Source organism: Nerophis ophidion, linkage group LG17 (genome assembly GCF_033978795.1).
Source record: "Nerophis ophidion isolate RoL-2023_Sa linkage group LG17, RoL_Noph_v1.0, whole genome shotgun sequence".
Classification (NCBI taxonomy): domain Eukaryota; kingdom Metazoa; phylum Chordata; class Actinopteri; order Syngnathiformes; family Syngnathidae; genus Nerophis; species Nerophis ophidion.
This window is the reverse complement of record NC_084627.1, coordinates 9416163-9431442: the sequence shown is the minus strand read 5'-3', so window position 1 is coordinate 9431442 and position 15280 is coordinate 9416163. Positions and strand designations below refer to the sequence as shown.

At 39.3% G+C, this 15280-nt stretch overlaps 1 protein-coding gene across 2 annotated transcripts in view; it reads right to left on the bottom strand.

Annotated features, from left to right (window-relative positions):
- Window positions 1-4485: 4485 nt before the first annotated feature.
- The window catches only part of LOC133535983 (versican core protein-like), a 36168-nt gene continuing 25373 nt past the window's right edge, over window positions 4486-15280 (bottom strand). The window contains exons 12-18 of one of the 2 annotated variants that reach the window (XR_009802364.1): window positions 14731-14844; window positions 12356-12514; window positions 11111-11193; window positions 7959-8103; window positions 7707-7889; window positions 4945-5152; window positions 4486-4817 (exon numbers count right to left, since the gene is read on the bottom strand). Coding sequence is in view for 1 of the 2 variants with exons in the window: in XM_061876099.1 (XP_061732083.1) it covers window positions 5001-5152; window positions 7707-7889; window positions 7959-8103; window positions 11111-11193; window positions 12356-12514; window positions 14731-14844 (836 nt within the window). In the remaining variant the exon portion in view is untranslated. Of the gene's footprint in view, window positions 5153-7706; window positions 7890-7958; window positions 8104-11110; window positions 11194-12355; window positions 12515-14730; window positions 14845-15280 lie in introns of both variants that reach the window. The other variant, XM_061876099.1, reaches the window with a different exon arrangement.

Below are 15280 nucleotides of genomic sequence, written 5' to 3'. Positions count from 1 at the left end.
GTTTGTCCACTTATTGATGGATGCTTTCTGCAAACATGTCAAAAGTTGTGTATTTTCAAATAATATCTATTTAAAGAAACAGTATAAATGTCAAAAAGTTATGCGATTGTGCAAGTTCTCCCACTTAAAATGATGACAGAGGTCTGTAATTTTCATCATAGGTACACTTACACTGTGAGAGACAAAATGTAAAAAAAAAAAAAAAAAATCCAGGAATTCACATTGTAGGAATTTATTTGTAAATTATGGTGTAAAATAAGTATTTGGTCACTTCAAACAAGGAAGATCTCTGACTCTCACAGACCTGTAACTTCTTCGTTAAGAAGCTCTTCTGTCCTCCACTCGTTACCTGTATTAATGGCACTTGTTTGAACTCGTTATCTGTATATAAAAGACACCTGTCCACAGCCTCAAACAGTCAGACTCCAAACTCCACTAAGAGCTGTAAACCTGCACTAGACTGGGAAGAGTGAATCTACAATAGGCAAGCAGCTTGGTGTGAAAAAAAAATCCACTGTGGGAGCAATTATCAGAAAATGGAAGACTTACAAGACCACTGATAATCTCCCTCGATCTGTGGCTCCATGCAAGATCTCATCCCGTGGGGGTCAAAATAATCATGGGAACGGTGAGCAAAAATCCCAGAACCACACGGTGGGACCTGGTGAATGATCTGCAGAGAGCTGGGACCAAAGTAACAAAGGTTACCATCAGTAACAAACTACGCCAACAGGGAATCAAATCCTGCAGTGCTAGACGTGCCCCCTGCTTAAGCCAGTGCGTGTCCAGGCCCGTCTGAAGTTTGCCAGAGAGCACATAAATGATAAATGGGTTGTACTTGTATAGCGCTTTTCTACCTTCAAGGTACTCAAAGCGCTTTGACACTACTTCCACATTTACCCATTCACACACACATTCACACACTGATGGAGGGAGCTGCCATGCAAGGCGCCAACTAGCACCCATCAGGAGCAAGGGTGAAGTGTCTTGCTCAGGACACAACGGACGTGACGAGGTTGGTACTAGGTGGGAATTGAACCAGGGCCCCTCGGGTTGCGCACGGCCACTCTCCCACTGCGCCACGCCGTCCCTGATGGATGATAGGATTGGGAGAATGTCATGTGGTCAGATGCAACCAAAATAGAACTTTTTGGTATAAACTCAACTCGTGTTTGGAGGAAGAAGAATACTGAGTTGCATCCCAAGAACACCATACCTACTGTGAAGCATGGGGGTGGAAACATCATGCTTTGGGGCTGTTTTTCTGCTAAGGGGACAGGACGATTGATCCGTGCTAAGGAAAGACTGAATGGGGCCATGTATCGTGAGATTTTGAGCCGAAACCTCCTTCCATCAGTGCTCCCGTCCAAAGGCAAAACCCAGTAACTCAATTTTGGTCAAAACTGAGCCTATAATAATTTTGGAGTTACGGAGTAATTTGTTCCGTAAGTAAGCAGCTTACTTACGGAACAAATTGCAATATCGCATACACTAATGTAAAGCATATCACCTAGTAACTCCAAAATTATTATCAGCTCAGTTTTGAACAAAACTGAGTTACTGGGTTTTGCCTTTGGACGGTGAGAGTGAGAGCTTTGAATGGTTGACCAAATACTTATTTTCCACCATAATTTACGAATACATTTTTTTAAATTCCTACAATGTGAATTCCTGGATTTTTTTTCCACATTCTGTCTCTCACAGTTGAAGTGTACCTATGATGAACATTACAGAACTCTGTCATCATTTTAAGTGGGAGAACTTGCACAATCGCTGGCTGACTAAATACTTTTCTGCCCCACTGTATGTTTGATAAATAACGAGGTCGTCACTTCTAGTAAGTACACAACAACAGAAATGGCTTTACAGCAGGGGTGTCCAAACTTTTTCCACTCAGGGCCGCAGACTGAAAAATCAAAGCAAGCGGGGGGCGTTTTGACATTTTTTTAATTCTAAAAACCAATACAATATATGTGTAACCAATATACATTTAGGCCTCCACTCAGGCTTGATCCCGGGGACCCCAAAGGGTTTTGGTAAAAAAAATGTCATTATTCAGTATTATTTAGTTTTATTATTATTTGAGTTTTAAATCTCCAGATCAACATTAGGTCCATCTGTCAATATGACGTTTTTAAAGATTCAAGTTGTATGCTCTTTTTTTTTCAAATAAAACCATGTTTTTTAAAGGAAAAAAAAACACAAAATATGCAATATTATCACCCAATATTTTTGTAAGTGGAATATTTGAGATTATGTAATAATTGGAGCCTTAAAAAAAGTCAATAACTAATAACACCATTGATTTTAATTCATTATTATTTTTTGAGCAATGACACTTAAAAAGAAATCACACTAAAATGATTGGAGATCCAAAACGCTCCTAACTCGTTAAAGTGTTAAAAAATAAATTATACATTTTTTTACTGTTTACTTTTAACACAATAATCTCGAGATCAACTTCCGATCCATCCGTCAATTATAAGTTTTATTGTTGTGAAGTGAATTATATTTATATAGCGCTTTTTCTCTAGTGACTCAAAGTGCTTTACACAGTGAAACCCAATATCTAAGTTACATTTAAACCAGTGTGGGTGGCACTGGGAGCAGGTGGGTAAAGTGTCTTGCCCAAGGACACAACGGCAGTGACTAGGATGGTGGAAGCGGGAATCGAACCTGCAACCCTCAAGTTGCTGGCACGGGCACTCTACCAACCGAGCTAAACCGATTTTTATGATTTTTGTTTGTTTATTTTAGGCCATTATTTAAAAAAAAACAGTTAAGTTTTAACAACAACTTTAACGACACCCTGCGCGAAACCATGGATAACATAGCACCGCTAAAGTTAAAAAAGGCTCCAAAAAAGCGCACCCCGTGGTTTACAGAAGAAACTAGAGCTCAGAAATTATTATGTAGAAAGCTGGAACGCAAATGGCGCACGACTAAACTTGAGGTGCACCATCAAGCATGGAGTGATGGTTTAATAACTTATAAACGCATGCTTACCTTAGCTAAAGCTAAATATTACTCAAATCTCATCCACCGTAATAAAAACGATCCTAAATTTCTGTTTAGTACGGTAGCATCGCTAACCCAACAAGGGACTCCTTCCAGTAGCTCCACCCACTCAGCTGATGACTTTATGCAATTCTTTAGTAAGAAAATTGAAGTCATTAGAAAGGAGATTAAAGACAATGCGTCCCAGCTACAACGGGGTTCTATTTCTCTCGTTTTGATGAAATAACATTAGAGGAATTGTTACAACGTGTAAATGGAATAAAACAAACAACATGTTTACTTGACCCTCTTCCTGGGAAACTGATCAAGGAGCTCTTTGTATTATTAGGTCCATCAGTGCTAAATATTATAAACTTATCACTCTCCTCGGGCACTGTTCCCCTAGCATTCAAAAAAGCGGTTATTCATCCTCTTCTTAAAAGACCTAACCTCGATCCTGACCTCATGGTAAACTACCGACGGGTGTCTCACCTTCCCTTTATTTCAAAAATCCTTGAAAAAATTGTTGCGGAGCAGTTAAATGAACACTTAGCGTCTAACAATCTATGTGAAACCTTTCAATCCGGTTTCAGGGCAAATCACTCCCTAATGATCTATTGCTAACGATGGATTCTGATGCGTCATCTATGTTGCTGCTCCTCGATCTTAGCGCTGCTTTCGATACCGTCGATCATAATATTTTATTAGAATGTATCAAAACACGAATTGGTATGTCAGACTTAGCCCTGTCTTGGTTTAACTCTTATCTTACTGATAGGATGCAGTGTGTCTCCCATAACAATGTGACCTCGGACTACGTTAAGGTAACGTGTGGAGTTCCCCAGGGTTCGGTTGCTTTCCTCCTCTCCAAGGTTCTCAGTCATCATTGTCACCGACGTCCCACTGGGTGTGAGTTTTCCTTGCCCTTATGTGGGCCTACCGAGGATGTCGTAGTGGTTTGTGCAGTCCTTTGAGACACTAGTGATTTAGGGCTATAAGTAAACATTGATTGATTGATTGATATGGTAAACACAAAATATGCAACATTTTACCCCCAAAATATCTCAAAGTGGAAAATTTAACGTGACGTAATGGGAGTATTGAATAGGTCAATAATTCATAATGAATTTGATTTTGGTTTATTATTATTTTTTAAAGAAAGAAACAGCCTGCATGTCAGCTTTGTGTTATTTGAGTAAACATTGCAACATTTTCTTGTTACATTTCACCCGTTTGCTCTCCTATATCACTTTTTAAAAAATGTTTCCAATCGTATTATTTTTAAAATGTGCCGTGGGGCTGTTAAAAAAATGAGCAGTGGGCCGCACTTTGGCCACCCATGCTTTACAGTGTACTTAGTGAAGTGTACTCACTAAAGTATTCCATTTTAGACGCAGCCATGTTTGCACGCACTCGCTATATAAATTGCAATTGAGCAAAATACATCCGCTGCGTGAAGTAGTTCCCGAAGAAAGATTTTGTAACCAGGATTTTTTTTTTTAGATGAAACTTTCCTTTTATTAAACATTTATTCGTCACTTTTGTACAAAAAGTGGGTCAAAAAAAGTCACATTCCCAAACACTACAATAGTTCCAGCCGTGTTTGCGTCGTGAAACAACATTATAATAATTCAATGGCGATCACAGTAGAATAAGTTAAATTCTTATGGCTTCATATACTTTCTGTCACGTCACCATGTGAGCACTTTGACGTCCGCGGTACAAAAAAGGTGCACACCAAGTCCAAACCAGCAGCACCAACTGAGAGGAATAAAGTGATGAGTCGGTCGTCTCCATGGCGATGAGCCCGGCGGGACGTCCTGGTGGGTCGACGGGGAGCAGGTGACCGGCAGCAGTTTTGGTCGCGGCGAGAGTACCAAAATAAAAGCCCACAAAGCACTGGAGGCGTGGCCTATCAGAGCGGCCATGATGGCGTGTTGCACTCACCTGGTCAGTGGCGCTCAAGTCACATGATAGTTCAGGTCTGGCTCGACGCCAGCCTCTCAGTGCGTGACGTGAAGTCCCTGATGGCGATCGTCCCTCTGGAAGCCCTGCCCCAGGTCGGCGTGGTGACGCGTGGCACGGTGGGTGTGGAGGTCGTGGCGAATCTCGCCGGCGCGGCGGTGGAGCGGTAGCCACTTGTGGTAGGTTGCAGCTGAGGTGGCGAAGCGGGAAAGGAAGTTACCATGGCAACCAGCTAGTCGAGCTTTTTGTTTACATTCTTCTTTTTTTTCCCTTTACTATCTGGGCTTATTGGACCCTAGTTAGAATAAAAACTAATAATCATCTTTTGATATGATGTACTTAGTCCATAAGTACACACATGTGTACTTCATGTTTAGTGAGATGCTAATTCTTATTTTTACACTTTTTTCCAAATTCCATTGTATGTTATACTCTTCTGACACCACCAGATGGCAGTATAAGTGTCCACATAAGTGGCCATAAGACCCTAATTCAGTAGTGTACACAATTTTGGAAATAAGAGCTAAAAGGTGCAAACCTCTAAAGCAGGGGTCACCAACGCGGTGCACCAGGTGGCCCATAAGGACCAGATGAGTCGCCCGCTGGCCTGTTCTAAAAATAGCTCAAATAGCAGCACTTACCAGTGAGCTGCCTCTATTTTTTAAATGTTATTTATTTACTAGCAAGCTGGTCTCGCTTTGCTCGACATTTTTAAATTTAAGAGAGACAAAACTCAAATAGAATTTGAAAATCCAAGAAAATATTTTAAAGACTTGGTCTTCACTTGTTTAAATACATTTTTTTTAAATTTTTTTACTTTGCTTCTTATAACTTTCAGAAAGACAATTTTAGAGAAAAAATACAACCTTAAAAAATGATTTTATGATTTTTAAACACATATACCTTTTTACCTTTTAAATTCCTACCTCTTCTTTCTTGATAATTTAAATTAATCTTCAAGTATTTTTTTATTTATTGTAAAGAATAATAAATATATTTAAATTTTATTCTTCATTTTAGCTTCTGTTTTTTCAATGAAAAATATTTGTGAAATATTTCTTCAAACTTACTATGATTAAAATTTCCCCAAATTATTCTGGCAAATCTAGAAAATTGTAGAATCAAAATTAAATCTTATTTCAAAGTCTTTTGAATTTTCTTTTAAATTTTTGTTCTGGAAAATCTTGATGAAATAATGATTTGTCTTTGTTAGAAATATAGCTTTGTCCAATTTGTTATATATTCTAACAAAGTGCAGATTCGATTTTAACCTATTTAAAACATGCCATCCATAAGTACACAAATGTGTACTTCATGTTTAGTGAGATGCTAATTCTTATTTTTACACTTTTTTCCAAATTCCATTGTATGTTATACTCTTCTGACACCACCAGATGGCAGTATAAGTGTCCACATAAGTGGCCATAAGACCCTAATTCAGTAGTGTACACAATTTTGGAAATAAGAGCTAAAAGGTGCAAACCTCTAAAGCAGGGGTCACCAACGCGGTGCACCAGGTAGCCCATAAGGACCAGATGAGTCGCCCGCTGGCCTGTTCTAAAAATAGCTCAAATAGCAGCACTTACCAGTGAGCTGCCTCTATTTTTTTTAATTGTCTTTATTTACTAGCAAGCTGGTCTCGCTTTGCTCGACATTTTTAAATTTAAGAGAGACAAAACTCAAATAGAATTTGAAAATCCAAGAAAATATTTTAAAGACTTGGTCTTCACTTGTTTAAATACATTTTTTTCTTTACTTTGCTTCTTATAACTTTCAGAAAGACAATTTTAGAGAAAAAATACAACCTTAAAAAATGATTTTAGGATTTTTAAACACATATACCTTTTTACCTTTTAAATTCCTTCCTCTTCTTTCTTGATAATTTAAATTAATCTTCAAGTATTTTTTTATTTATTGTAAAGAATAATAAATATATTTAAATTTTATTCTTCATTTTAGCTTCTGTTTTTTCAATGAAAAATATTTGTGAAATATTTCTTCAAACTTATCATGATTAAAATTCCCAAAAAATATTCTGGCAAATGTAGAAAATTGTATAATCAAATTTAAATCTTATTTCAAAGTCTTTTGAATTTTTGTTCTGGAAAATCTTGATGAAATAATAATTTGTGTTTGTTAAAAATATAGCTTGGTCCAATTTGTTATATATTCTAACAAAGTGCAGATTGGATTTTAACCTTTTTAAAACATGTCATTAAAATTCTAAAATGAATCTTAATCAGGAAAAATTACTAATGATGTTCCATAAATTATTTTTTTATTTTTTTCAAAAAGATTCAAATTAGCCAGTTTTTCTCTTAAATTTTTTCGGTTGAATTTTGAATTTTAAAGAGTTGAAATTGAAGATAAACAAAGTTTCAAATTAAATTTTTATTTTTTTCGTGTTTTCTCCTCTTTTAAACCTTTCAATTAAGTGTTTTTTTCATCATTTAATCTCTACAAAAAACCTTCCGTAAAAGGAAAAAAAATGTACGACGGAATGACAGACAAAAATACCAATTTTTTTAATATATTTGTAGATTTATTTATTAAAGTTAAATTGAGCAAATTGGCTATTTCTGGCAATTTATTTAAGTGTGTATCAAACTGGTAGCCCTTGGCATTAATCAGTAGCCAAGAAGTAGCTCTTGGTTTCAAAAAGGTTGGTGACCCCTGCTCTAAAGACTTTTAAGAGGTTTTAAGGCGGCCGTGCGACGTGTGGAAAAAAACAAGGAAGTACTCACGGCTCATGCACGTAACTTTTGGGGCGTCCCAATGGCCGTCGGGCCGGCATCGTATGGTGGGGGCGTGTCTCTGGACGTAGCCGACCTTGCAGTGGTAGCGCGTCAAAGAGTTGACCTCGTAGCGAGGCTTTGGGGCGCCAAATGCGCGCGCGTCCCTTACAGCGGGCGGCGGGCCGCAGGAAACTGCGAGGTCAAAGGCGACGTGGAGGTCAGGTCTCAGAGGTTGCGGGGACAACGCTGACGTGCACGCACCTGTTCCCTTCTTGCAGGTGAAGGTCAGGTGATAGTTGCAGGGCACGTCGTTCCACTGGCCGCCGTCGTGCCAGATGAGGACCACGCAGTCCTCGCCCGACTTGAAGAAGCTGTCGGGCTGGTTGGGACGCCAGTGGTCGTATTGCTGAAACATCATCATCATCATCATCATCATCATCATCATGCTCGTTACAACACAGTTGTAGCTCACACACTTCCTCATGTAGTGCATTTGTACTTAACTGCAGGGAGTGGCAGGCCTTTATTAAAATGTAAAATGCTAAGAACTGTATTAGACCAGGTCCCTACTTGAGAATTTAGAATAAGTTATTTAAATACTAGAACTGTGCCAACTAAATGGTAAATGGTTGTACTTGTAAAGCGCTTTTCTAACTCTTTTTAAGGAGCCCAAAGCGCTTTGACAGTATTTCCACATTCACACACTGATGGCGGGAGCTGCCGTGCAAGGCGCTAACCAGGACCCATCAGGAGCAAGGGTGAAGTGCCTTGCTCAAGGACACAACTGACGTGACTAGGATGGTAGGTGGGGATTGAACCAGTAAACCTCAGATTATTGGCACAGCCACGCTCCCAACTTCCCCACGCCGTCCCGCTAAAGTCCATCAATAGAAAAAGACAATAAAAAGATTCAGAAGAGAAGGGCATTGGTGTAGAAATTGCCTGTGAAGCCCAATCAATATATATACACACATATGTAAATATATATGTATAAATACGTATATATAAATATATACCAATACGGAAATGTTATATATACACAGTATATACATATATATATACACATAGATACGCACATACAGTATATATATATATATATATATACACACACGCACACGTACGTATATATATATATATACGCACATATATATATATATACATATATAAACACACACGCGTACACATACGTAAATATATACGCACATATGTATATATACACACACATATATATACATACATAAACGTAATTTTTATATATACACAGTATATATATTATATGTATATATATATACATACATATGCACATACAGTATATATATACACACACACACACACATATATATGTGTGTGTGTGTGTGTGCTTCAATTCAAGATAAAGGTGATAATATAGATTTGATAAAATAATATAAATATAATATAAATCAGGTGTGTACAAACTATGTGACTTGGGGGCAGCATGGGGTAACAATATGTATACACATATATATATATATATATATATATATATATATATATATATATATATACATATATATATACATACCTGTATACATATATGTATATATATAAATATATATATATATATATATATATATATATATATATATATATATGTATGTGTGGGAAAAATCACAAGACTACTTCATTTCTACAGAACTGTTTCATGAGGGGTTCCCTCAATCGTTAGGAGATTGAGGGAACCCAAAATCTCCTGACGATTGAGGGAACCTATCATGAAACAGTTCTGTAGAGATGAAGTAGTCTTGTGATTTTTCCCACACATACATATTAAGCTCTACCACGGTATCGAGCACTATTTTCTGGATAATCCAATTAAGATATATATATATATATATATATATATATATATATATATATATATATAAATAAACACAAACACATATATACTGTATATATATACAGTATGTTGTGTGTGTATGTATAGCTTTATATATATATATATATAAAGTATATAATGGATTTATAATCGATAGCTGAGATAGGCTCCAGCACCCCCAGCGACCCTGAAAGGGACAAGCGGTAGAAGATGGATGGATGGATGAATTAATATAATTAGATATTAGGATTATGTGAAAGTTCGACTCCAACCGTGTTTACTTCCGTGACGACCTCCTTAAAGTCTTTATTCAATCAGAAATAGGAAGCAGCTAAAATGCGCCACGCATGGACAAGTGGAGAGAGTGTTTGGCAATTTTTCCCATCATGCATTGTAATGGGTGTCATTTAAATGGTGCCTGGGTGTTTTTTTTTATAATATTCACAACGTTCAGAGAGCAGGCTGTGTAATGTGTGGCCATGTGTGTTTACTGTTTGTGTTGGTTGCATTTTTGTTTTGAGACATGACTAGGGAATGTTGTTTGGATTGGATCATACAAGTAAATGCTGTGCTGTAATCACTCCGACTTACAAAACATTGTTATTGACCTGATATACTCCCAATGTCCACAAGACGGTGGCAACTTTGTAGCACTTGGATTTTCAGATATTTTAAAGTAATTTAAAACCACCCTGCTGGGCCAGGTTCCTTTTTATACTCATGCCTTCTCGTGTACAAAACTGAAAACCGGGCGGGCCATAGTTTGGACACCACTGATAGACGAAAAGCTACAGTAGGATTTTGTCAGAATAATTGTATATAAGTTATCACACAATTTGTTTTCTATGAGTTCAGGTTGCCCTGCGTGAAGACTGTTTGCCCGGGTTACTATCCAGTGGTGCTTACAAAGCTGTCTTTGATCTGATCAAGCAAAAGGCGGACAGCTTGTAAATCTCCAGTGTGCGATGGAATGCGCTGTAGAGGGGTCAGTTTTTCTGATCGACGAGCAGAGAGGGGGCAAACCTGACACTGCTCCAAGCACCTTTTGTTTGAACTGTTTATGACCCAGTGCAGCGCATGAGCTCAATTGAATCCCGTCTCTGTTTGATTCCTTGTTTCTTATCTTGTTTAATAGATAGTTTGGTGTTTGAACCTGACAGATTTATTTCTTGGCACATATGTATATCGTTTTTGTAATAGCTCTCCATTAATAAGGAGGTGTCAATAAAATAATAGATCATCAGTTAGTTGGGGATGCTCCAATGATGTTTACACTTGATAAAAGTGTGTATATCTGTGTTGGCCCTGCGATCCACCCGATTGTAGCTGAGATAGGCTCCAGCACCCCCTGCAAGCCCGAAAGGGATACGCGGTAGCAATGGATGGATGGGTAGAAGCTAGCTGACTGTGTAATGCACAGAGGCGCCACAGGGTGGTGCAAGTGAGCGGCACAGATATGCAGTGAGTCATGATGGAGGCGAGGCGGTGCATTGGAACACCAGCACGTCTGCTTTGTGTCAACTACATCCTGTTTTTCCACACATTGGAGTAGAAAGAGAAGATGGCTCGTCCTCACCATGGCCTTGCCGTCCGTCCAGCGGAAGTCTCTCTCAAACATCCTGTCGTTCAGGCCGATCCACTGGTAGTCGCTGCCCAGACCTGCACAGAAGACGTGTTAGTGTTCTGGGCTCTAACATGTGTGCAGCAGGGACAGGAAGTACGTCAAGGCTGGGAACGTCTTTCTTGTCCGGCAAACTGAGCTCACCTTGAGAGGTCCTGCAAATGTTTAACATCAGGAGAAGAAGACACGTCGGCGTGCGACTTAGTCCATCCCTCCAGGGTTTTGTGAGGTTTTGTTGTTTTTAGCGACTGTTGTTTTGCAGAAAGTTGCCATGTTTTGATGTTTATTCTTTCCCAAAAACAGTGAATCAACTTATTCTATAATTTTGCTAGCACTGTTTGAATTGTTCACAAGATTTCAACACAAATTGGAAAGCAAATACTGTATTGATGTTTTACTTGTTTTATACTACACATATTCAAAGGTATATACAAAGCAGAGGGGAAGCAGAGAGGAAGCAGGACCTGACTCCTCTCCAGGCACCTTTCCTTTGAAATGTTTTGTGACCAAAGGCAGCGTCTGTTTACGACCCCCCTCCTTAAGAAACAGCTGTTGCCATGTAATCAGGGAAAGTCCAAATAAAAGAGGAGGCGTACAATCTTAGGTGGGACACTGTACAAGACGTTTCTCCTCAATTGAGTCAAATTTAATTCTGTCTCTGTTTAATTCCTTGCTTCTTTGTCTGTTTAATAGATGTCATCAGTCTAGTCTTTGAACCTGACATTATGTTTTTTTTTTCTTTTTCAATTGTATTTTTAGAAAATAACTGCGGGTGTTGCTAAATGTTTACATACTGCATTACCCAGAAGGCTTTGGGCCATTGACAATAACAGGAAGTAAGTGTAAGGCATGTAGGAGGACAAAAATTGCGCAACAAAGAGCTGATATTTGTTACACGTTAATGTTCCTGCTTTGTATACACAAATAAAAATGTATGTTTTTTTATTTGTGTATTAGCTCAAAACTAATTCCATTGGGGAAAATGACGCTGATTACCCAAACCATGTGGTGATTGGTTGAATTTGGGGGGACTGTTTTGTGACTGTAGCACTCAATAACAACAATGGCAATAGGCTGTGGTGTTCCTCAGGGTTGTCTTCCTGGCCCCCCCATGTTTAAGGGAGATGTTGTTGTCTAATACTACCGTAATCTAACGTTGGTCAATTTTTATCTCTTCCTTTAACATTTATTGCCGCTTACGATTGACAAAGAGCTGCTCCTCGTGGGACAGGATGCTGACCAGGTGGGCGCCATGCAGTCGACACTCTCTCTCGGCGGCGTCCCAGGTGCGACGCTGCGTGAAGTGCTTGTAACAGTGCGACTGGAACTTGTGCCAGCCTGAGGCGCACACCTGCGTGTCTGCGGGGGGTGACAGTGAGGACAGTTGTCATGGCAACAATTGCTGGTTTTTTTTTCTTCCATACGCTTGGATGCCTTTTTTGAGGGTATTGACTTGGTTGACCACCACTGCTTTTCACTTCCGGGAAGAAGTCACGTGACCGAATACAGGCAATATTGAAATTGCTGTGTTTTTTCTTCTATAGCTTTTTGAGGCCTTTAACCATACTTACCAACCTTGAGACCTCCGAATTTGGGAGATGGGGGGTGTTATATATATATTATATATATATATTATATGTATATATGTATATATATATATATATATACATACATATATGTGAGTGTGAGTGTTGTCTGCCTATCTGTGTTGGCCCTGCGATGAGGTGGCGACTTGTCCAGGGTGTACCCCGCCTTCCGCCCGATTGTAGCTGAGATAGGCGCCAGCGCCCCCCGCGACCCCGAAAGGGAATAAGCGGTAGAAAAATGGATGGATGGATGTATTAGGGGTGTGGGAAAAAATCGATTCGAATACGAATCGCGATTCACACGTTGTGCAATTCAGAATCGATTCTCTTTTTTTTTTAAAAATCGAATTTTATTGATTTTCATCAATCCAACAAACCACTACACAGCAATACCATAACAATGCAATCCAATTCCAAAACCGAACCTGAGCCAGCAACACTCAGAACTGCAATAAACAGAGCAATTGAGAGGAGACACAAACACCACACAGAACAAACCAAAAGTAGTGAAACAAAAATGAATATTATCAACAACAGTATCAATATTAGTTTTAATTTCAGCATAGCAGTGATTAAAAATCCCTCATTGACATTATTATTAGACATTTATAAAAATTAAAAAAAAGAACAATAGTGTCACAGTGGCTTACACTTGCATGGCATCTCATAAGCTTGACAAAACACTGTGTCCAATGTTTTCACAAACATAAAATAAGTCATATTTTTGGTTCGTTTAATAGTTAAAACAAATTTACATTATTGCAATCAGTTGATAAAACATTGTCCTTTACAATTATAAAAGCTTTTTAAAAAAATATACTACTCTGCTAGCATGTCAGCAGACTGGAGTAGATCCTGCTGAAATCTATGTATTGAATGAATACAGAATCCTTTTGAATTGGAAAAATATAGTTTTTGAATCAAGAATCGCGTTGAATCCCAAAAAAATCGATATATAATCGAATCGCGACCCCAAGAATCGATATTGAATCGAATCGTGGGACACCCAAAAATTTGCAGCCCTAATATATATATATATATATATATATATATATATATATATATATATATATATATGTATATATATATATATATACATATATATATATATATGTATATATTAGGGCCACAAGGAAGACCCAGGACACGTTGGGAAGACTATGTCTCCCAGCTGGCCTGGGAATGCCTCGGGATCCCCCGGGAAGAGCTGGACGAAGTGGCTGGGGAGAAGGGAAGTCTGGGCTTCCCTGCTTAGGCTGCTGCCCCCGCGACCCCACCTCGGATAAGCGGAATAAGATGAATGGATGGATGGGTCAGGGCATGGGGAAGGAACGACTTGAGCCAACCCCACGGTGGGACACGGGCGAGGGGCCGTTCAATGCTAATCGCAGCTTTAATTCTGTTAGTCGCTACTGTGCATGCGCTGACACACACACACACACACACACAAACACACACACACAAACACACACTACTCTTGTGGTCCTCACTGGACCTCACACATCCACACATCTGGCGAAGGGAGGATCCTCTCATACGAGATATCATTTAGAAGATTACATGAGGAATATTCATGCTGCATATATCACGACACCAAAGAGAAAACAAGAGTCTCCTTGTATCGTCCTCAGAAGTAATGTTCCATAAACCTGAGTGAGGCGCTGAAGCAGTCAAATTCCACAGTGTCCTGGGAGGACGCTGCTGAGTCATGCTACAAATATCGACGCTGATCTGCTAGAGGAGCCGACGCCCGCCAGCTGAGGAGCAGAGACCCTCGCCGCTCATTTGTGCGGGAAAGGGGTGGGGGGAAAAAACGACGCCTTTTTGTGTGAAACACAAGACTAAGACTGGAACAAAAACTCGTCGCGATACTCACAGATACTCCTTTGAACCGTCCACGCCGTGTGCTTACCGTTACCATCGCGACACCTCTTTACGATAGCGTGAAGCGGTGTATGGGGTCATGTGACCCGCACAGGTGCGACTCACCTTGCTGACAGAGCGGTCCTGCGTAGCTGGGCAGGCAGAGGCAGGTGAAGGCGTTGACCTCGTCCACACAGGTGCCGCCATTCATACAAGGGTTGGACTGACACTCGTCGACATCTGTGTGCACACACACACACACACACACACATGACAAAAGTCCACATTGTTCTCCCCCCGTGGTTGTCAGTCATTGGTTTAGCTCAGGGGCCAGGAACCTTTTTGGCTGAGAGCCATGAAAGCCAAATATTTAAAAATGTATTTCCGTGAGAGCCGTGTAATATTTTTAACACCAAATAAAACTGTCAGGTTCATACACTGATGACATCTATTAAACAGACAAGAAGCAAGGAATTAAACAGAGACAGGATTCAATTTAGCTCAAAGAGGAGAAACGCGCAGACCTGTACCTTGTTCGGTGTCGTCCCACGCTCTGACAAGAGAATTCTACGCCTCCTCTTTTATTTGGACTTTCTAACTAAATGCGTGCATTTTTAAGTAACACCAACATTTTTAAAGTATAATAAGTCCTTATTCTTTTTAATAACATTGTTAT